The sequence below is a fragment of the Rattus norvegicus genome, chromosome 9, assembly GCF_036323735.1.
Source record: "Rattus norvegicus strain BN/NHsdMcwi chromosome 9, GRCr8, whole genome shotgun sequence".
Classification (NCBI taxonomy): Eukaryota; Metazoa; Chordata; class Mammalia; order Rodentia; family Muridae; genus Rattus; species Rattus norvegicus.
The window spans coordinates 78,518,289-78,543,075 of record NC_086027.1 but is presented as its reverse complement, the minus strand read 5'-3'; the positions used below and the strand labels follow the sequence as shown (position 1 = coordinate 78,543,075).

Here is a 24,787-nt window from a genome sequence, read left to right as displayed (position 1 = left end):
AATAACATTAATGGTTTGCAAACTTTAAAGTTTAGCAAGACAGGGTGGCACACACCTGTAATCCCATAGTGTTTGGCAAGTGGAGGCAGGTGGATCAGAATTCAAGGTCATACTAACTTACATAAAATTTGAGTCCAGCCTGTGCTACCTTGAAGCTATCCACAAACCACACAACAGCCAAACTTTTCAAGCCAGGTGTGGTGGTGCACACCTTTTAGCCCCAGCACTTGGGAAACAGAAGCAGGAGGATCTTTGTGATTGCAAGAACTGGTCTACAAAGTGAGCTCCGGGCTAGCCAAGGCTACATAACGAGGCCCTTTTGAAATCAATAAAGAATAGAAGGAATAGATCTTTGAATAAACCATGGTGGTGGTGTTCGTAGCAAAACATTTAAAATTAATATTCTCCATTTAAAATGTGATTTTTGTTTGGAAAAGAGGACAAATCACATGAAATTTTTATTTTTAAATTTGGCTTCAAAATAATCAACTTAAAAATTTATCCTACAGTGTTTTGTTTAATTAATCAGTTGAACACACACAGTTGGGCTACTATATGCAGGACCCTATTATCATAAAGCGTGATCATAAACGAAGGCTGATGTCTTTCTAATGACAGTCAAATTTTCACAGTCAGATTAGTGCAGTTATGTCATCCACTTTCCGCTGTGCATATTCTTCTAACCATAACAATTAGCATTCTTGCTTTTTGTTTTGTTCTGAATATCCTTCTCAATGAATGTGATGTCTTAAAATGTTCTTTTCAATGAATGTGATGTTTATATCACCAATGAATTTTTTCTTTAATATTTTAGATTTCTAGGGAAAAGTTAGTAAGAAAAAAAGGAGGGCTCTATAAAACTAATCTATTCTTACGCCATGCTTATGAAATAATACCGGCTTGGAAAAGGAGTTTACAAAACTACATTTATTATTTTAGAGGGTGTGTCCTAAAGGGCATTACACATTCATTTAAATGAGTAATTTTCTTTATTTGGAATATTAAAACTGTTCATTTACTTTGTGGTTGAATTTTATTACTGATAATTTTAAGACTGAAGTTTATACAAAATACTAGTTTGGGAAGATTTTTAATAAATCTTTCATGCTTTTTGTAAAGAAATTCAAAGAACATGAGAACCCTTTCTTAAAGACGTTAATTTGTATTTTAGTGTATCTGTTGTAAAATTCACTCATTTTTAAATAAAATAATTCAACACCTGCTCCTCTCTCCACTTCATATTTGCTACAAAAGTGGAATGGAATTATTTAAATACTGAAAATGATGTAGTTGGCATAAAACTTGATTATCAATAGCTACACCGATCTCATAGGTCCTAAAATGTGAGACTCACTAGTAAGGGCAAGGAAAATAAACTAAGCAACTATTTGAAGTTCACTCAACAACACAAACTCCTTTGCATTACTGAACTATTTTGAAAACTTAAATCCTTCAAAAATCTGGGAGACTTTTGTTAATCTCAGTACATATTCACAGAGAAGCCTGGGGAACTGTGGCACTCTGTTAGGAGTGGAATCTTAAATCAGGCCCTAACTATACATTTCTAATCACTTAATGGATCCCAGTTGATTGTCATATGCTCAATTCCACTGTAATACTATTTGCTAACAGGCTTATTTATGTTTCTTTAAACTAGATTTAGAAAGGTGTCTTAGTTAGGGTTTTATTGCTGTGAAGAGACACCATGACCAAAGCAACTCTTATAAAGAAAAACCTTTCACTAGGCTAGCCCACGGTTTCAGAGGTTTAGTCCATTATCATCATGGTGAGAAGCATGGCGCTCCTTCATGGAGAAGGAGCTGGGAGTTGTAATCTGAAGGCAGTCAGAGACTGCTCCGTTAGACCTAGCTTGAGCATCTGAGGCTTCAATGTCCACCCCCACAGTGACACATTTTCTCCAACAAGGCCACACCTACTAGTAGTGATATTCCCTATGGGCCAAACATTCAAACTTTTGAGCCTTTGAGGACCATTCCTATTCAAACCACCACAGAAAGTAGCATCACAAGGCATTCATTTTCTATTTATTAGGAATGCCTGTCTTCATTTTAGAGCTTCTCACTCTTAAAAAAATTATTTGTAGCTAAACAAAAGCCACCATCTTAAATCCTTTGGGAGGCCCTTGGGGAGAATGTTTTAAGTGTTTTTAGCTCATAAATTATCTAATAAACAGTTGTCAGTGAATAAAAAAAACATAAGCTCACCCAATTTCTCCCAATTACGTGGGGTGTTAGATCTAAGGCACCTTTCTTCTTTCTCTTTACTACTCTACTAAAGTGCCACTTCTTGTCTTTTAACAGCTTGCTGTTACCTCTTTGCCATTGCTACGTTAGCGAGTGATCAGGTCATATTTTATCAGACACTCCATGCATTCTTTACTGGAAATACAGGGTCAGAAAAAAAAATAGGGGTAGTAGCTCAACTGATGTGAAATGAAATGTGTGAGAAAATTATAAATTAAATAATCCTGACTTTTGCCCCCCGCTGAGTTATAGCTCTCTTGTCCTTGGACTAAACACCCAGGTCCTGTTTTGTAGACTCTGGCATTTTCCACTCATGCTTCATTCCAAGGCTCTCGAACATTTCTTGTTGGATTTGCAACTCAACACAGGAGCACCTCCTTGTATTTGAGTCACAAAAGCTAACTGGTCCCTATAATGTGTATTTTATTTAAATGCTCAAACACATTTAAAATGTGCATGAAATTATTTAAATTATTGAAATGCCATTTTTCACAATAAAAATGACGTGTCAACTCATCCAGGCCATCGGTAAATCGATGGGCTGGCATTTCAAGAACAATACCAGCTTAGCATAATGGAGCACTTCTGTAATCCCGGGAAGCAGAAGTTGGAAAGATCAGAAGTTTGAGGCCAGTCCCTGTTTCAGAACAAGTTCAAGGCTGGTCTGAGCTTCCTGAGACCTTGCATCCAGAAGCCATGAAACACAAACAAGACCCACAATCAGCTTTGATTGGACATGAAGAATACCATGCCCGCACCTCCATTAAATGTCTCTCTTGTTAGTCCAGGTTTCTCCACCCACCACTGGGAAGATTTGTGACAAATGCAGTCACAAATGATTGTTTTCAATCAGATTGCTCTGTAGTATTAGAAATATAAGGAAGAAGTCTGTGGGGATGTTAAAACATGTGTTTCCATCTGTATGTGAAGAACATAATACTTTATATAAAATATAAATTCACTCAAAAAGAGCCATCTAATTCTCCATTTGGTTTAAAGGACAAATTAAAATAATTCAAATACATTGTTGAAAGTTCTCATGGCATTATACAATTATTTTGCATTTATAAAAGGTCGATGACTTATTTTATTTAAATCCAAATTAATTGTATTGGTTTTTCCACAAAGTCTAATTTGGGAAATTTCCAATAACATTGAAAATCAGGATCCTAATATTTTATAAAGTTTTTAAATTGAGTTAATTCAATTTTTGTTTTTCCTAAGTAGCTATGAACACACACAGACACACACACACACACACACACACACACACACACACACACAGACAAAGTTAATCTGGTTTATCCTCGTCTCCAGTTGTAGTGTTATTGATATTGTAACTCTAATTGCAGCCTCAGTGTTGAGCACTGGAACACAGCACGTTGTCAGAATGCAAGTCAGTTCTTTACAACCAAGGCACGAAGCATAGTTCAGCAGATTTCATATTAAAATGAGTAAAGCCTGAAACTGACAACTATCAAATAGAAAACTGACAAAGACTTAGTAGTAACTAACATTTCCTAGAGGTCGGTATGTCTGAAATTGGAGTACCTTGTTGCAAGATCCTTTTCTGTTATCAGAAAGGAACTGCCGCTTAAGCCACGTCTTGCCTGTGGACACACAGAGGCCTCCATGTGGAAAGAGCAACAGAGCCATATTCCCAGATTACCTAGGGACCTTTTTGTTATCGTACTCTCTGAGGTTTTTCTTAGTAAAAAGCTTCAAAAATATCTGAAGCATTTTGTAAATGCTAATATGAACTGATCCCATCACTAGTATCATAAAACTTGGTTAGATTAGCTTAAAGCTAGTTTAAAAAATCCTTTTACAGGGGGTTCCCTTCGTATTATTTCCTTTACAGAGTAGATTATTTTAAATACTGAATTAGCTACTTTAGTGTAGGGATTAAAGCTATCAATTCAAAGATGCTTTAAAGATGGTAAATCAGCTTGCTGTAAAAGCCAACATGATTTCAAAACAGAGCTACTCATTTCATTTCTTTTCAATGTGATTATGTCCCGATTTGTCCCTTTCCTAGAAAGCTAAAGAGTCCAAGAGCCAACCCGCACAGTGGAAGTGAAAAGTACAATTTATATTAGCTCTTATCATTTTTTAACATAGCTACTTTATTGAAGCTCCCCTGTCTTTCCTTTTATTAAAATTCCATGTCAGGGTGGAGAATAGATAATTATGATTTTTAAAGTTGCACTCTGTTATTTCCCTGGAGGAAAAAAAAATCAAAGACTCAAAGTACGTTGTATATGTGTATAAAATTTAAAAGGATCTTAAAAACTTAGGTTTAAAAGCCAACCACAGCAGCATACACCCATGATCAGTCAGTTAGACACTCTTATGCTATTAGACCGTAAGTTCAAGGACTCGTCTCAACAAATGAAACAGAGGGTTTGATCAGAGTTAGATCCTTCTAACAGGGTCTCACTATGTAGACCTGACTGGCCTTGAACTCTTAGAGATCCCTCAGGCTTGCCTTCCAAAGGCTGGGATTAAAAACATGTGCCACCACTCCCAGCCGGAATTAGATTTCAGAACTAAGTTGTAAGGATTCTCTGGGGTGTTTTAGACTTAAGCAGATGAAACTAGTTAAATAAACTTCAGTGTAAGCTAACTTTAATAGGTTTTTTTTTTTAGTGTTTTATCTGTTTTAGGTCCTTATTTAGCTTCGCTCTAACAGCTATTTTAAGGGGAAAGGGCCTATATGCAAGCTTTTTGGTGTGTACATCATTGACTTTCTGAAAGAAAACATGCTGTAGAATCCTATAAATACTTGATCTTACCTGATTTTCAGTTCTGTAGGTTTTATAACAGAACCGTATGGCAGATTATAGAGTGTCTGCTGCTAGGAAGTGGCCAAAGCTTATCTGGTTTTACTTCCTAGTTTTTTTGATGGAAGAACATTAAGCTTCCACTATATTACAGGCCAAATCTATTCTGAGGTACACCTCACTGGGAACGTACGGATCCACGGACATGGCGATTCAGAGTCAGACTGTGAAACCTGTAAATGATGCCTGCCATGTAACAAATACGGACAGGGATCCTGTCAGCTCTGACGGAGCATTTAACTTTGGTTTCTCTCTAGGGCTCTAGGATGAGATATTTTTACCATGTGTTTATATGTCGGTTTATCATTTATTTTATCTATGCTTAGCAACAGTCAGATGAAGAATAAGGGCATTCTCCTCAAGATTAATAATTATCCATTTGATCTTGATGGTTTCACTGACTTCTTGCCTCTATGTATTTGTTATAACCTTTGATCTCTTTAGTGATCGTTGGTTGAGGGCAAAAGACAAAGCTGAGAGTATAGGCTTAAATAATTTTTTATTAGTTTCATTGATAGAGAAACATGAGAAGAGATTCTTATTATTTCTTTTTACAAAAATAATGTACAGAAAATATCTAGAAAGATGATAGTTTTTGGATTTTCTCAGATACACTGGGGATTTTTACCAAAAGTTTCACTGTTCATAGGCAAGCATGTCCAAGAGAACAGGAGATTGTCTCTGGTTGGAGATTCTATTAATGAGCTTTGAAGACTTATACGCTGTTTCTGTCTTTTTTGGGGTCCTCTTGCTGACAGGTTCAGTTCTCACTGTCAGTATTATCAGATGTTTCGCTCTTGGTGACTTCTGGTTCTTCATTCCTAAATTTAAACTGATACCTCATGTGTATTAACATGACAGCGAGGATTAAAGTACTGTATGGAAGGCATGGTCAGCTGAGTGGTGACAGCTAGCTGGTCAGCTACTGTTCTGTGCTGTTACTACTAAGTCAACGCCAAGACTCTCGTCATGTTTATATTAAGTGAGGAAGTGACTACTTGACCTGAAGTTTAAAAAGTCAGTATTAGCAGAGAGATCTTCTAGGAGAGTGAAGGTTTCATGGTACCCGGAAGATGATCATTGTGAACCTGGGGGAATTGTCTGTGGTTAACTGTGGAGAGCAAATCATTCCCTTATAATAACCAGTTTGGTCTTTCCTCCTGTCTGCAGGTGAGCGGCCCTTCCACTGTAACCAGTGTGGAGCTTCTTTTACCCAGAAGGGCAACCTTCTGAGACACATAAAGTTACACTCTGGAGAGAAGCCGTTCAAATGTCCTTTCTGTAGCTATGCTTGTAGAAGAAGGGACGCTCTCACAGGACACCTCAGGACCCACTCTGGTGAGTGTCGCCACGTCAAAGCTGAAGTCCGGACAGTATTGCAGCATTATATTAAGTACCATGTAGCTTTGGCTGGGAGAGCCTCGCACGGGCGTCCGTTGGTATTGGTCGCATTTGGAAGATGTACGTGGGTCTTCATAGATCCACAGACTTGAAACAGGGGACTGCCACTGAAGTGTCTTGTATTAGAACATAATTTTCTTTAAGTTTCATAATTACCAGCACATAATTATGTTAAATCCAGGGTTACTGGAGCCTAGCAAGTGTCACAATTACTTTCTGAAGTTTTCAGAATCCGTGAACGCTATAGAGCTTCTTAATCAATTCAGTAGGTCTCAGGCTTAGATCTCAGTGAGAAATCAAATATTGTTCTTTTTAAACTTGAAAGTACTGTATTCATTAGAAAATTGACTGTTGGAGGAATTTATATTTCATTTTTAACTCTCCTTGTTTTGCTAGTTTTCCAACTGTGGTCTTTGGGAAAGGTCTGAACATTTTATCTGCTTCCTAAATGATTTAATGATCAAGAGTGTTTAATGTGCTAAGAAAATACTAGAATATCCATACATGAATGAGGAAGAAGAATCAGAAATCTGGATGACTCTCAATTGATTTCAGCATAAATCACCATTGCTGAGACATTAACGGTAGAAAATTACAATAAAATGTTCTGTATCTGCTTTGATTATGAGCACATGTTAAATTTTAGTTTTAAGATGGAGATCTGAGAAGGTGATATTCTCATGTGCATTGACATGTTACATTACATCATGCTGTGGGATGTGTGGGAATGCTTAAGCATATTAGTCCTCCTTACATCTTCGTGCTATCCTTAAGGCTAAACTTAATTTTAAAAATAAAAATGAATTACAAAATGCAATATTAAATTTGGGATATCATGAAAGCTAAATGAATGTGCATATGAAAACAAAATATTCTAAGAATATATTTTACTTTCTTTCCTAACTGAAAAATAATTCACTTGTCATAATTTTTTAAAAAATATGATATTCTATTGCTTACAGTGGTATATTTTACTATGAAAATATAAGTTGAGGTGTATTTTTAAGAGGTGAGGGTATTTTCTTCGGGTTCCTGAACATTCTAACTCATTGAAGTGTTACTGATCTAAGGACTGTGCACCTCATAAGAGTTCATGAGTCTGCTCTTCCGACTTAGTTCACGCAGTAATTGCAAACATCTTAACTCTTTTATCCTCAGACTCACATATAAAGGATATCTTAGGTCATGTGATACATCCGTTCAACACACTAAGCCTTACCTTGATGGCAGCCACTTAGGGAGCCTTCCCAGTGATTAACATTTTACCACTCCTCTTAGCCAGCTGATTATGGGGGACGAAACATGAGGAATGTGAATGGATGCTGTAGGTTTGAGTCTATTCTATTTCTTTCCATCAAAAAGGTGTTTTTCTTGGAGGCAGTGTGACTAGGGATATCACTGGTCAGGTGTTCTGCTAAATCCACTCAGGAAGCAGCTTAGGAAGGGATGGCAAGTCAGCCATAAACATCTTTCAGTTCCTGTGAGGATGAATCTACCCCTTCTCCATGTTATACGGAGTCTGATATAATCAACCTGATACTCCTGGCTGGTTGACCACTTGTGGGATGTGAGGGACTCAGCATTGAAACGCTGAGCTCAGTAGTGGTAGCAGCTGCATTAGTCACAGGGGCAGGGAGTACAGGTAGCTGAATTCGTGGCTTCAATACTTGCTTCTGTTGGCATTTCAAAACAGGTCCATTGAGCAGACACTGGGGTAGTAACTAAGCACATTGAGGGTGTCCCTAATACGCTTTACTTCTTCATAGTGGAATCGTTTAATAAGTGTAGAATGTCATATTATCATATTTTGTTTCAATTCCGAGGGTTAAATCTATATAACTCTCCCTAGACCTGTTTACCCAGTCTTCTCTTTTGATGAGCAAATGGCCATACGATTTGTCATTTCCTTAGGCTATCTCTTCTTCCGTGCATAGTATACAATCATAAGGACTTGGGGAAATTCAGGCAGCTGAGAAATCTCTTTTCCACTATGTCAAGACTGCCTTTTGGAAAGGGGACCAGAAAACACAATTGTCATAGCTAGCACTAAGTTCTATGCAATTCATTTACAAACTAGATCCGCGTTTCCTTCTCTCTTAGCTTTATTGATAACATGACACAAGGTGATTGATGTGGGCTGAAGGGGACAGATTGTGTAGTAGCAGTTACCATGGATACCTGAACCACTTGCTCATGAAACATCTTTTGTTCTCCAACTACATGGTCCAAGTTCACTTAATAGTGAAATACCATTATATCTATCTTTGGTTATGATACCATTTATGAAACAATACCTAGTTCATAGGGTGTGATTTGAGCTAGCATAATTAGCATTACTAACAAATTAAGAGCAGTTTTTAAGTAAAGAATAGCTATTGGTCAAAGATCTTCATAACAAAACCATTAGAGCTTGTCAACCTGAACCTTACCTGATAAGGCTGTCAGCTAGCATCTCTTCCCCCCCCCCTTCTAGAAGTAATTGTTGTGTGCTGGATCTTAAAAAGCCAAAATGGTACACTTTTCACTCTGAGAGTATATTATAGGATCCCCATTTTCTCCAGCTTCCCCTCAAAAGTGTGAGGGAAGTAAGGACCAAGGATTGGAGCCCTGACCTGGAGCCAAGGAAAGCAGGCCCTGCCAAGCGGTGACATGGCGCCTACGATCTGCCTCTCCACCTTCTCGTGTCCTTTCCATACCTCACCTTGACTAAATGTAACCAGAAGTGAGGGCAGGGGAGCCTTTTGGAAAAGTAGAAACAAGCTTTCTGCAGAAACAGCTCTAAGCATAGAAGCTGAGGAAATGGCCGTGGCAGCCAAACTAATATTAAGAGCTGCTCCTTTAGAGTGACTTTCCATCGGATTTCTGTGTCTGTGATAGTACTGTTCATGGGAAGAACTTGTACTGTCCTACTCTCTGGGTAACCACTGCCCGCTGTTCTATTGTACTGATAATCACATTGGATATTAGTACCACAGATCTGCTTCCTGTGTTATAGGTTCGAAGCTTTTCTGTATGGTTTCAGTTACCAGCAGTAGGCCCAGTCCTGGTGAACATTATATATTCCTGTCACGAATATTCTAGTTTAAGAAAGGAAACACGTGGGGCTGGGGATTTAGCTCAGTGGTAGAGCGCTTACCTAGGAAGCGCAAGGCCCTGGGTTCGGTCCCCAGCTCCGAAAAAAAGAACCAAAAAAAAAAAAAAAAAAAGAAAGGAAACACGTAAAAATTGTCTGGAATACATAGAATCATTAGTGTATCTATAAGTGTATATGTAAAGTCTTGCATGATAACTATATAATCCACTTTTCAATGTGGTGTTCACATGTTTTAAAGGACACAGCATAGTCATGGGTTAAGCATTGGCTCAATAGTGAGGACTTAGAAGTAACACCTAGCATTCATGGGCAATCATGCCGCAGCCCTGTACTAAGCACTCCATGGATTATTTAATTAAAAGTCTTTGTTCTCACATCAGGAAGTGATATTCATATCACAGGCCTAGTAACTGGGAAAATACTTTTAGTGAAGAAGCCTTTGCATTAGAACACGTAAATACACAAACACACATGTTCTTACTGTCGCTTCTTTAGGTAGAAAGCCAGGTCCTTTTCTTTCAGAGCAGGGCTTTGGTTTAGTTTTGTTAACCTAAACCACATCCTTAGTGCCTCATCTATAATTTTATTTTTCAGCTTTTTAAAGAGTTTAAAGATATTTGTGAAGCAATCAAACCTCTGTTCAATTTTTGATAACTTTTCAGTAACCTGTATCTTTGCTCATCATTCAATTTGTTAACAATATTTTTATTGGGTCATCTTTTTAATCTTTTCAGAGTGGTGAAAATCACTCTAGTAAAAACCTTTGTTTTTGTAATGATTGGAAATTGAATATAGGAGGAATTATATGACTATAATGACAGGCATATAGTTGACACAGATAAGTTAGGCTACAGTCATCCTTAACTCTAGCTCTGTGTGTATGGGCAGGAAGGGTATGGGACCGTGATGATGCTCATGACATGGCAGGCATGTGCATGTCAGAGAGGAACCTCAGGGGCTGACCTTCACCTTCAACCTTGCTCGAGACAGGGTCTCTCTTCTGTTCCTCACAGCCACATGTCCCAGTCCAGGCAGCTGGCTCAGAAGTCTGCCTCATCTCACTGATGGAGCATTAGGACTATAAACGTGCAGTGCCCTGCCAGTCTTTCTAGATTCTAGGGACTCAGGTCATAATGCTTGCACAGCGAGCACTTTAGCTATTGAGCCTTCTTCTCCCCAGTGCCCATACTCTTAAAAGGATAGTAACACTTGGGATACTCATCACTGTGTCAACCGAGAGACTAAAAAGACACTGATAGGTGTTTAGCCAAGAGAACATCTTGCTGTTATTTCTATCATGCAGGGGAGGAGGCTAAAGCAGAAAGAGAATTCAAACCAAGGCAATCAAACTCCAAAGTGTATGCCCTTTACTGCTATGTGATGTATGGAAATGCCCAGTACAATGCTCTTAAGTTGCTACCTATGACAAAGGAGAGAGGGTGGCGCATGCATGTGCCCTGTAAGACAGTAAGTCGACATTGGGCTCAAGCATGTGGTTACTGTAGGTGAGCTGTGTCAGCTTGTCAGGTTATTTCATTCCTCCTTGGCCTCCCTGGGCTTAGCCATGATGCTGAGTGTAAGGTGAACTGCCCAGCCTGTACCTAGCCTAAAAGAGCACTCTCTAGTCTTCCAAAGTTGGGGTTTTAGCTTTTCCAGTTTATTTGAACTTTTAAAGTGACCGTGTAGGAAATATTAAACAAAGATTTCCACAGTGCCTGTCTTGTTTCTCTGTCCGCTCCCCCCTGCTCCCTGTAAGAGGGATGGATGACTTACTCATAGTAATTCAGATTCTACAACTAGAGTGAAAGAAAGGGCTGGAGAGGTGGCTCAGTCCTTAAAAGCACTTGTTGCTCTTCTGGAGGACCCAAGTTCAAATCTGTAGTCCTTGTCCCAGGAAATCAACTCTTATCTTAATGTTGTCTGAGGGCACTGCCTGTACACAGAGCACAGACATACATGCAGGCAAAACACCCATGCACATAATTTCTTTTCAACATGAGAAAAAAGAAAGATAAAAGAAAAGGGAGCAAAGAAGAACTGACATGCTTTATCCATTAGGTAAAGATCAAGAACAAGTTTTCAGTGCATTGAGAAATGAGCTACACTTTGACAAATATGTTCCAGATTCATAGTGTATGGAGTTGTACAAGAATTGAAGACGCTGGCCCAGTCTTAAGCTCTTGCTCGCAAGAAATCTTGAGATTTACCATATAGACATTCTTACATAAATACCATGTGTGTATGTATATATACACATGTACACATGTGTACATATATATACTGTAGCATAATTTTTATTTGATTTAGTATTAAGTCAGGGGCCAATGCTCCTAATTAAAAAACAATGTGTATTTTGTGCTTAGATTTTCAGTTTAAGAAATTATTGTAACTCTTTTCTTTGTAAATACTAAATGGCATGTTGAGTATTTTATATTTTGGTTTTTTAGATATCACAGCCAGTACTTTATGGAAACAGTATAGCAGTTAAATCGTTATTAAATAAAATATATAACACACCTGTTATTTTTCAAAGTATCATAAGAACTGGAATTGTATATATATATTTTTCTAGTTAATACTTCAATATTCTTGTATACATACCTACACATAGGCACACATAGTCTTAATTTAAAAATTAATACATAAATAAATAAATAAAGGAAAGGGAAATGCAAAAAGTATGTAAATAAATGATAAGCATATATATATCAGTGATTACAAAACATATTTTATAAGTTAGAAAGTGAAAAAAATAGTAAGAATTTCCTCACAGGGTCATTAGTATTTTATGCTACATGAAAAATTTAGCATTAGAGCTGGAGAGATAGATCAGTGTTTAACGGCACTGGCTGTTCTCTCAGAGGATCTAGGTTCAATTCCCACTACCCACGTGGTAGTTCTCAACTGCCTACAACTCCAGTTTTAGGGGATCCTTTGTGAGCACTGGGAGTGCACACTGTCCATAAAATCAGTATAGGCACAGTACTCATTTATATAAAATAAATTTTAAAAATTTAGCTCTGACCATGGACTAGTGATAGATTTTTATTACTATGAGAGAAACTGTTAAAACAATGGAATCACTTAAAAACACTTGAAAAGAAGACTGTTAGTGCTAAAGGAAACTCAGTTACTGTCTAGTGAAATCTAAATATAAAGCAAACTCCTTGAGATGCCGTTAGGTCAGACACTGAATTACATTTCAAGCATGCATGTGAGTAGAAAATTAAAAAGCAGATCAGCAAAGGCTCTATTCGAATTCAGGGTTTGACCCTCATTTTACTAATGAGAGCAACTCACGTCTGCAGGAACACTTTTTCATTAAATGCTAAGTAAAATATTGACATTCACTTTAAATTTGTTTAGCATATCGTTCTCTTTGTACATATCTCTTAAAATAAATGCATTGTAAAACTACTTTGCCTTATATATATCCTCATCGTAACCTCCCCTGACTACTGCAATTGGAAGAACCTTCCAGTTTTAAAGTCTCATGACTTGTGGAAAATTAGCCTGAATAAATACTGAATTTATTCCTAAATACTCTAAAAATGTTGGAGGGTTTGTTTTTTTTTTTTACAATGCTTTATGACCTCCCAATATTTGACATTTTTTTAGCTCAAGAAATTTGTAATTTATGTCTAATTGTCGGTTTAAGGCAATTTTGTCCTATAAAAGGGAACCAGACCAGATGTGCCACATAAATGCCCATCTGTTAAAACATCTTCCTCCCTATTGTACATTTGAAAACATTTCAAAGAAGAACTGTCTTGATTACTCACGTCCTTGTTATTTTAAGGGCTATGTGTTATCCACACACAAAAAGAAATATCAGAATCATCAGATGCCTATGTTCTTCCCAATGATTAAATTCAATGATTTAAATAAAATTATTTTTAAAAAGGCAAATAGTTCAATGGTCGTTAAAGCCTGACTAATTTCCCACTAAAAACTATCTCATTCATACAAGTTGCATACATACACCTTTATTATGAGAAATCCCTCTGGAATTAAATCGTGTGACTTATACTGCCTTTGAATATATTTGCACATTTTCTTCTATTGGGCTGGTAAAGGAGTCCATGAGGATTTTAAAGGTATAGGCTTCTTGCTGTCAGAGAATTGGATGAAACACTTGCCCATTTTTACTTACAGTTCTCAAAAACTCTGAAGTATTATCTGGCTTGGGTGGATAGGGTTCACCTTTGTCTCTATTGTTAAAAATATAATATCAATTGCTCTAATTATAAATTTCATACCAAACAGTGTATTGACTAAGTCAAACATAATTCATTCTGTTTCTCTCCTCCTCCTCCCCTTCCTCCTCCTCCTCCCTTCCTTCCCCCCCTCCTCCTCCTCCCTCTCTCTCTCTCTCTCTCTCTCTCTCTCTCTCTCTCTCTCTCTCTCTCTCTCTGTGTGTGTGTAAATATAAGTATGTGCTGGGACCTGAAGTCACTGATTAGATTAAGTGGCCAGGTAGCTTGTCCCGGGCATGCACTTGTCTCTACCATCACAGCAATCCCCAGCACTGTGCTTACAGACACGCAGTGCCATTCCTGGATTATTACATGGGTACTGGGGATCTGAGCTCAGATCCTAATGCTTCTGAGTACTTTGTCAACTAAGCCCTGTGTCAGCCCAAAAGACTTCACAGCACAGATCCAGTGGTCAACATGAGAGTCACATTAGATTAAGTGATTTCAGCTAGTGCAACTCATATTTACAGGGAAAGTATGTTTTAAAAGTAGTATCAATTGTCCTGCAGGTTTCCTATGAGAAAGCACTGTTTGAAACTGATCTTAGGCCAGCACCTGGCCTGTTTTCTAGGTCATCTGCCAAGTGTGAACTTTCCCCACCCTCGCCCCCTCCTTTCCTTTCTGGGGGTGGTTGATAGAACTGGATTATGCTGATAATCACACAAACAGTATCAGTCGCATGCATACTTTGCATAACCGTGGAGTACTGAGTCCACCCATCCAACCCTGATAATGATATCCCAGTGCCTCTGCCCTCTGCATGGAGGACAGGGGATGCCATTCGGCTGCTTTTCCCTGACAGAAGGCTGTGACCACCAGATAAAAGCCACTTTGGGTCACAGCAGCTGATAAGAGAATCTGTCAGATGACTCAGTCACACTCCTCTTTTCCCACCTATGGTAATAACCATCACCCATCTACTTCACCTCATACTTCTCTATAAGACAAATCAAAACTTTATCAGCTCGTGCAACCCTGTCTTACAGGTAGAAGTGGTTGTACTACTTTGAACCTTCCTGTACATTTCTAGACAAAAATACTCATGAGAAGTCTCTTCCATGATACATTTTCATCTCACAAAGCTATTTTCATTTCATTTTAGTATAAACACATTTGTTATATCAACCTAAATCCTTTTCCTCCTGTCCGTTCTCTGGTCTCATGAGCTCTAGAGAAACCAGAAGGACTCACAGACCACTTTGCCATTGTTCTGAATACTCTGCAGGTATTGATCTCGTCCCAGGGATTGCTAGCAATTTTGAGCTTCCGTGCATGCTGGCACGGGCACTTTTAACCCTAACTAGTTACCCTTTCACGTTTCCCCAGCATTTTCATGCATGATGTCTGAACAGAAGTAAAGAGGTCTCAACTCATGAAACACCACAGTGGGGGATTATTTGGTACTGTTGATTGATTGAGTGATTGATTGATTTTTGTCAGCTAACCTCCATTTTTCATGTTCCTTACTTGAACAGAGTAGTCAAACATATAGTCTTCATCTATAGCCAGTTCTATCTTGGGAGAAAAATCAAGCAAAAAAATCACATAGCATAGAGTTCATTCTCACCATGTAAATGTTTAGAATGTGACTGAACTTTTAGTCATGGCAGAAATCATCAGTCAGCAGTATCCCTGTATGGTTAACCTAGGATTCATACAGAGTCCGACCTAAGACTAGAATTTGAATGCACGTGCACACACACACACACACACACACACACACACACACACACACACACACTTTATATAATGACTTAAATGAAATCAACTTACCTGCTTTCATACAGATGCTTTTTGGACATCTGTGTTTTCAGGGTGTATTGCTTTCTTTCTTTTTTTTTCTTTTTCTTTTTTCTTTTTTTCGGAGCTGGGCACCGAACCCAGGGCCTTGTGCTTTCTAGGCAAGTGCTCTACCACTGAGTTAAATCCCCAACCCTGTGCATTGCTTTCTTGTAGAGTCAGTTATTATAATACTTCAGCGTGAGACAAGAGTGAGCAGTTTAAGAATAGAAATTACACGGGCCGTGGGTTCTGCTCAGTTGGTACAGAATGTAAGAATTCTGGAACCCAGATAAAGAGTTAGGTGTGATAGCATGGGCAGCGATATCCCTGGGGCTCATCATGCATCCTCTCCTGATCAGTGAGCTCTGCATCCGACTGGGAGACCCTGTCCTAACAGACACAGTGGCTGGCCCCTAAGGAGCAACACATGAGCTTGTGCCCTGGATTCTGAGAGTACATGCACACACGCTGTGCGCACATGAAGAAAGATAGAAGGTGCATCCAAGAGAAAGTTTATATGCTTGGATTATTTATTTGTCAAGGCCTAGAGAGTTCTTGATTGGTTTCCTACTGTTGGTCCTTCCATGCATGTTTCATATATGTATAGTAATGAAAAATATCAACTCTATCTCCTTCTTTCTTAGATTTTACTACAGCCCTTCCCCCGCTATGCTATAGCTCTTTATACGCTGGCAGTTTCCCTAGCTCTTTTTCTCACCTTCGCGAATCAGTGAAGCAATGTATACTACAATTGTGACGAAAATATGTATATCCCTTAACTCCTTATGGTTAATACTAGTAGGGTATTTTGACACTCTGTGTGTCTATTTTAAACAGCTGTAACATTTGAGATATCTAAAGTTGTGTATCTGTGTGTTGCTTAAGTAATCCATTGAGATATCAAAAATAAACTATAAAATAAGACATTTTATATAACAATGAGGAATGCAGGCACCACAGTTCCCAGAGCACCTTGCAGTGTGCCGTTCCGTCCATTTCGCTTCTTAATTTAGGCATTTAGTGCAAGGAATCTAGGGAAGGTTGTCACTTGAACAAAGTGATATAAAAGTAGATATCAAAACTTTGGACTTTTCTGCAAATAATCTTACTTTTATTCAGTTATATCGATTCTTCACAGTGGACAAAAAAGGAAGAGTAGGTATGCCCCTTATCTTCCAGAAGTCTGTGATTTGTTTAGTTTCAAAGGCTCCACTCAGAGTTGTTTTGTTTTGTTTCCTAGTTTGTATTATTGCTCTGGTTTTATTTTTGTGGATTGGGTTTTGGTTTTGCTTGGTGGTGCTGGCAATGGGACCTAGAATCTCATGCATGCTGGGCAATCGGTCCACCTATGAATCCTACCCCAGCTCATCACTTAGCTGCTCTGGTAGGTGTGATTTCCCCTGCTGATTGTGTCTTTTGAAGGCTTGTAGCTGAATTTGGAAGATGGTGCTATGAACACTATGACCAATGGAAATGCTGGAACGATAAGAGTTAGCTTTCTTAGTGGAGGGACCGATGTCTGTGTCCATCATAGTCATCGTGCATAAAAGATGCACATAACACATGGATGGAGAAATGAGGAAGCATAATTCTTAAACCTCATCCGGTCCTACATAAGAAAAATAAAGTACATCAATGAGAGCACCCTGGGCCTGTTCATTATTACACATTTGTCCAAAACATATGCACAGGCTATTTATTGGGGGAAATTATCAGTTGTCAAAGTAGAAAAGTATAGTTGCAGTAATTGGTAGAATCATTGGGTTACATAAATTTGTTTCTTTGCTTCCTGTCTTGTTACTTGTTATAGGATTCTAAACACCTCTTCAGTCCTTTCATACACACACACACACACACACACACACACACACACACACACGAATCAACTAGTTTAAATGTACTTCTTATATACCTACTTAAACATTTAACATCCTTCTCTCCAAACCACAACCACACTGGTAAACTTCCTGAAAGGGGAAAGTTATTTGTGATAAATTTTGACTGACGTCTAATTGTACTGACATGATTTAATATAACCCAGAAAAATATAGCTTACATTTCAGGTATAGACCTGTTTCCTTTCTAAGGTACTTAATCATTGTATTTAAAAATGTCTGAAGTCATCAATACTTGTACAGATTTGGAGGTTTAGGGGGTAGGGAGATGCAAGCACTTCTAAAGCATTCTGAGTAGGCAATATTTTAAAGATTATATCAGATAAAACAGATTATAGACAGGAAAGACAAAATAAAAATCCAAAATCCCCCCAAAAAATGTTTGTTAACTATTTATTACAAATGGCTTGAAGAGTGACTAGCAGTGATATACACAGAGGCCGAGTAAGTTGATGGGAAGGAAATAAATGATTTTTAAAAACAGCATTCAGATAGCTAAAATTATTTAGGTCTTGTTCACGTTCATGAATGCGAATTAAAAAGAAAAACAATTTCTATTGTCCAGCATAGAATTTCCAGGCTTTCTTGGTTCCCTTTGTGTCTTTATTGTCTTTGTAACTTTCAGGCTAATGTAAATATCCAACAGTTTATTACATGGTCAGGTCCCAAGGAACATTTATAGTTTTATGATGGCATGTAAAATCAGAAAAGACGCAAGGTTTTCATCTCACTATTAAATAGCACTGGAACATAGAAACGTGACTATATGTCGTCATGGGCACAACTCAGTTCCCAGACCTAGGAATTGCATGGACCACAGCCATGCCATCCCTCTTCCACAGTGATGTGTACAGGGGACTCTCTGTGTACTAAAACAATGGCTGAAGCCACACTTCAAAAACCCTTGCCATTGAGTGGATGGAGTTGTCATGTGTGTCCATGTGGAGGCCCTAAGATTAATGCCTGGTGTCTGTGTTTGTTATTCTCCACCTCATTCATTCATTCATTCATTCATCCATTCATTCATTCGAGACAGAATCAGTGAACCCATGGCTCTCAGTTTTCATCCTCTGCCGTCAGTCAGGGAGGCCCTGGGATACACACTGGTGAAACTGAGCAAGTGGATCACGTTGTCTCTTGTGGGATAGAACACGAATGTGTTCCTCTGTAACAAGGTCTCACATGAGCTTCCAGAGCAACTTCTTTATACTTCAGCCTTCCTTCCTAAAATTTTGGGAAGTAGATTTAGCACCTTAGTGGAAATTTGACTGTTTTAGAAACAGCATTCTCTGTCGGTGTCAGTGTAGGAAAAGGCCTGTCTCATAGACTACTACGGTGAGTATAATTTGCAAAAGCCTCTTCTAGTCTATTATGTCGTGATGTAGGCTTGAAACCTTAAAATTGGGGACTGGATAAATGGATCTGTGTGTGAGGTGTTAGCTGCAGAAGCCAAAGCATCTTGAGTTCAGATTTTCTACTCCTACATCTAACTTTACATAGAGACCTGTGCTGCCCAGAGCACCATCTATGAGAACACGTACAGAGATGGGCGGATCCCAGGGCCTCCCTGACTGACGGCAGAGGATGAAAACTGAGACCAAGGGTTCACTGATTCTGTCTCGAATGAATGAATGGATGAGTGAATGGATGAATGAGGTGGAGAATAACAAACACAGACACCAGGCATTAATCTTAGGGCCTCCAGATGGACACACATGACAAGTATACCTGGACACACACACACACACACACACACACACACACACACACACACAATACACAATTAACTTAAAATTGTTTATGTGCAGAGTTCAGACAATACAACAGATCACTAATTCAAACATAAAAATCAGTACTATGTTAGTGATAATCTTTCTTTGGGTTAATTTATAACTCTGCAGGCAATTATCAAGTTATCTTCCATTTTCATTCCAATTATCAAGAATCCTTTTCTTTCTGAAAGTATTCATATGTGGATATACTCAGTTTACTAAAAGAACATAAATACAATATCTAATTAATGCCTTCTATCTGATTGTGCCCATCTTGAAATGGTAAATGTATTTACTTCATAAAAGATGAAAGTGTTTCTTTGTGTATTTTTACCTGTGTAGAAATTCTTACATCAGTACAAAGAATGAAAAACTTACCAGTATATTAGTAGATTGGAATGTGTTTTGTCCATTCACTAGAAAAGCTACTGAACTGAACTATTTCAAGAAAATATGAGTGAGGAAGACTTGGTTGGGCCATATATGCCTTCATGGCACCCCATAAACCTATAGTCAACATGCCTGCTTCAATGACAAGGGGCTTTTTCTGACTTGTTGTTACATTTAGATAGGGTTAAGGGGGTCCATATCAAGACAGATTGGGGAAACACTGCTAAACTGCAGGCCAATACATTCCTTTGTTTTATTTCACCTCACTTTCTAAATTTCCTATTTATTTCTCAGATTAAGAGTTTATATTTATAGCTCTAACAGATTGTCAGTGAGTCTGTTATAGGATTTTTTTCTAGAAGGACTGTATGTTAAAGGAAAGACCAACAATAACTTTTGAAGCAGTTATAAATGCTGGCCACATTGTCTTCTCTGTAAGAATCTTTGGTGTCGTGACTTATCTTCTTAGAATTATATTTATGAGAAACTTTGTGCCAATTACCTGAACTGCGTTGCTACCAAAATGTACAGAATTGGCCTGACTTCTTGGGATTTACTTGTGTGTCTCCTCAGTCTTCGTCTGTTAAAACTGCAACTTTTGCTTCCAACCACGGCGAATGTTGGAGTCCTATTTGACCTCCCACTGTAATCCTCTAGAAAATCAAGGTCTCTTAACCGAATTTTCCATAGAACAATAGGCAGCATAGGACTTTGATGCCCGAGTGACAAAAAACAAAGATGTCAAGGACTATAAATTGTTGCAGCTGACTTTTGAAGGCAGTTTCCATACAACCTCTCACCCAAAGAACCCAACTATTATCAGGCCGTTGAGCTGAACACAAGAGGCAGAGAATAGAGCACTGGAGGCTGCACAGAAAGGTATTACATTTGCATGTGGTCCACTTGACCTTTAGACTAACTAGTAGATCAGTTTTTCTGAAGCTTAGAACATAACAACCAGAAAGCAGAGGACAGATACTTTCAGAGCTGACGGGAGGCTAGGAATGCTTAATTCTCACTCACCAAAGTGGAAACGTCTTGCTTTCTGCAGCATCCTGAAAGGTCTAACCTGGCCATTTAGTATGTGCTGGACCTTCCATAGACCATAAAAGCAAACTTTGAAAGGACCAAATTGATTTTAAATAGTGGAGCTATGTATGGGAACATGTCAACAATTTTAATGAAAGACAACAAAATGTAAAACCCACTCATACAAAATTCACAATATTCAGTCTCCTGTTATAAATCTAAAGCCACGAGAAGGAAAGATATGTCCATAATTAGAATAAGGATTTCCTAAGTCCAGATCCAGGAATGACTACAGTGCCGAATTTTGCAGGGAAAGTGAAAATAGATAGAATAAATATACATTGTGTGTTCATGATGGGAAGAATGAGGATGCTAATAGAAGAGCTGAGAGGGAAATGCTTGCCATTGAATGCCTGTCTTAGAGACAAAGCAAATGCCCAGCAACATCTCCTCTCTGCTTCCTTCTTAAACACCACAGAAAGAACAAGTTAAAGCCAAGTATATATTAAGAAAGAAAATAAGGACAAGGACCAAAGTAAGTAAGTATAAAACAGAAGGAAGGAGAGAAAGCTAATGAGTACAAAAGCTGATTTCATGAAAGTAACCCTTTAAAAAAGAGCCGACATCCATCCGTGCTAAAGAGGGGATGCACGTCTGACGGCACACAGAATGAACGTACGATTTCTGTGTAAGCCCTGGATGCACTGGAAGCAAAAACAGAAGTAGTAGGAAGAGTTTTATATCAGTGCATTCAGTTAGCTGACGACATTTCTGCTTTTCAAGGAATTTGTCAGACTTCACTCATGAAGAACCAGATACTTTGGCTGACCTTTATTTACTTGGGAAATTGAAACAGGAATTTAAAACCTTCCCAAAACAAAAACTCCATGTGATGTCACTGGGAAGTTCTTAATTATTTGAAGAAAAACAGTGTATGGAAAGCATCTGAGAAACCAACTCTTCCAGAGACGAAGAAGGGTAGCATTTGGTACTGAAATCTGTGAGTTCAGTTGGTGCAATTGCATAGTACCAGTGCATGCGGGTGAGCTCGGTCTGCTAGCCAGTCATAGCTGTGACAAAAGCTGAAGGGGGTATAGCAGCAGTTCTAGGGAATATGGATGTGAAATTCTCTAATAAAAAGTTCAAAATTTTCTGGTTAGAACACCACTCTTATACAGTTTTCAAAAGTGCATTAAATTATAGCCACCAGACTCTACAGTAGCTCTCGTGAGTTTGATTCTAGAAATAGATGAAAAAGATATCGGTCAAATAGGATTTAGTACAAGAGTTTTTAAGTTGGCTTAACACTGACTTCTAATCCATTTATAGAATTCTTTCAGTTATCTTATAAATAAAGACCATGGTAAATCTTGATTTGCTGATTTATGGACAGAGATAGTAGAATGGACTACAGTCTAGGAATATACTACACTAAGTGGGCAGGTGATTGTCTTCATCAAAATGGATATTTTTTCCATCAGTGACATCAATAAAACAGTAGATATCCCTATTTTCAAGATGTAACACACACACACACACACACACACACACACACACACACACATCTTTCAAAAAGAGTCCCAACTCTTTCAGTTAAGAGTCACATACTCTTCAATAACAACATGTAAAAAGCCATATATTTACATAACATGCTTTGTACATATGTGTAAATTTTTCATAAATATTATCTATGATGCACATACATTTTAAGAACTAAAGGGCATGCATCGAACTCTAAATTAAAGACATGCAATTCATATTTCAGAAGTACCCCAAATCAAAAATAGATGTTAAGAGCTTTGCAGTAAGCAGGCTATATATAAAATCTCATTTATATCAAGTATTTAAAAGAAACTAAATATTACTTCAGTGGAACAAAGCCTTCAAAATATAAGGTAAAATTATTTCCAATCCAGAAATCCTATACTGAAGAAAGGGAGAGAAACACGTTAGAATTAGGACATCAGGGAGGCTAGTCGGAGAAACAATGACCAGCATCAAGACTACAGTTACACGATAATCTAAGAGTTCCATGGTTCTGGTGACTTTGGAATATGCTTGGCTGTGAGAAGGCAAGAAGGGAGGGATGTATGGCTTAGAGCTGAGAATGGTTTAGGATCAGAATGTTTAGAATCATTATTATTAGGTGCGGAAGAAAAATCTGGTGAGGAGAGAAGGCACACTGGACAGAAGACCGCAAAGAGCAGTTTAAAAATGCAGTTGTTAACTAGGAAAAATTAAAATTGTACAAGAAGTGAAATGGAATTGGGTTCAGTCATATAATATGCTTTGATTAATATCTCCATTAATAATTGACATTCCCATTTTATACTATTAATTTGAAATTGTCCTTTTTGAAATCAAAGGAGTCTTGAGAGGATGTTTGTAGGGGGTTGATACTTACCAAAAGGTAATGTATCATGTCTCACCCTGATGGACAAAGACAAACATATACATCATTTAAAAATAGAATTTAATCATCTTCTAGTTGGAATCCCTTCTGTTAGAAAATTGCTTCAGGAATTATGATTAGATGGTGGGGGCCAGACAGGAAAGGCATAATATATTTCATTAACAGCTCTTACTTTCATTTGTTTGTTTTCATTTACATATGTTTTTCTTTACGTGTATAACTGGTAAAAAATAAAAATAATCATTAATAAAAATGAAATAAATGTGCTGAAGAGGTGACTCCGTGGTTAAGAGTATTTGCTGTTCTTCCAGACGACCCAAGTTTGGTTCTCAGTGCCCAAGTGGAGACTCGCAACCTCCACCTGTAGTAGATGTTCCTACTTCAGACAGACTTCCCATCCCATCTTGTACTAAAGATCCCATGTATTATACTAGCACTCTGTTATTTTACCCTGCAAAACCTTTGACAATCCGTGGTATATTGTTAGTAGATTGAGTCTCCTTTCTTACCAAACTATAACATAAACATGAGATCCAGGAGACTTTGTTATGCACTTTACAAGTCAGTTACACCACTGAATTGGTACCTTCTGTTCCTTTTGATAAATTTGTATTCAACAAACGAGATCTGTGAAAGAAGGCGGAGAATATTTCCAGAGCAACTCTCCTTGACAGAGAATAGTATTACAGTACGGTGTTTCAGAATCCAGCATGTCACCCAATATTTGTTTAACTGGAGTAAAAATGGAGATAAAGAGGTGATGAAGTTGAGGAGGCTATACTTCTGAGACTCAAGTTTAAAAGCTAGTTTTTACATCCCTATTGGTGTTACTAACAACAGGATTGGATGAAGAGGAAGGACCAGGATTTTGTAAAATGGGAGAAGAATTAAAACATGTGAGATAGACTTCTAAAAGAAGTGAGAAGCTGGGAAATGAGTTGATGTCAGTAAAATGTTGTGATAGTTAATGTCAATTCTCCACTTGACAGAGTGGGGAATGACCCATCTTGATGAGTCATCTACAGTAGGTCAGTCTCTGAGCATGGCTTCAGAGGTGCATTAATGATGTTCATTGAGGTGAGAAGATTCATGCTAAAATGCTGTGGCATTACTCCCTGGGTTTGGATCCTTGAATGCATAAAAAGGAGAAAGACTGTGAACACCAGTGGTCATTGCTCTCTGCTTCCTGGTTGCAGGGACCATGTAACCTCCCACTCGCTGCTTTAACTTTCCTGCAAGACTGGACCGTAGCTGAAATAAACTCTTTCTTCCATTGAGTTGCTTCTGTCTGGGCATTTCATCACAGCAACAGGAAAGGAAACTTAGACAAAAGCACACTTGTCTTTATTCTTTTGCTTGTTTTCTTTTTTTTTTTTCCAGAGCTGACGACCAAACCCAGGGCCTTGCACTTGCTAGGCAAGCACTCTACCACTGAGCTAAATCCCCAACCCCTTATTCTTTTAACTGTACAGAGTAAACTGGGAGGTTGCAGAGGATAGAAACGTAGCATAGAACCATATTTCAGTTAGGTTGGCATTGTATGAAAGATGCTGAGAGAAAGTATGTTGAAAAACACATAGGCTGTCATAGGTTCCAGCATACCAAAACTACCAGCAGGGATGATGGGAGATGACTGAACTATTTCACA

At 38.1% G+C, this 24,787-nt stretch overlaps 1 protein-coding gene across 13 annotated transcripts in view; it reads left to right on the top strand.

Annotated features, from left to right (window-relative positions):
* The window catches only part of Ikzf2 (IKAROS family zinc finger 2), a 145,227-nt gene that overhangs the window by 97,821 nt on the left and 22,619 nt on the right, over positions 1 to 24,787 (top strand). For all 13 annotated transcript variants that reach the window (XM_006245120.5, XM_063266957.1, XM_063266955.1 and 10 more), the window contains one exon: positions 6,278 to 6,445. In XM_006245120.5, the coding sequence (XP_006245182.1) occupies positions 6,278 to 6,445 (168 nt within the window). The remainder of the gene's footprint in view (positions 1 to 6,277; positions 6,446 to 24,787) is intronic.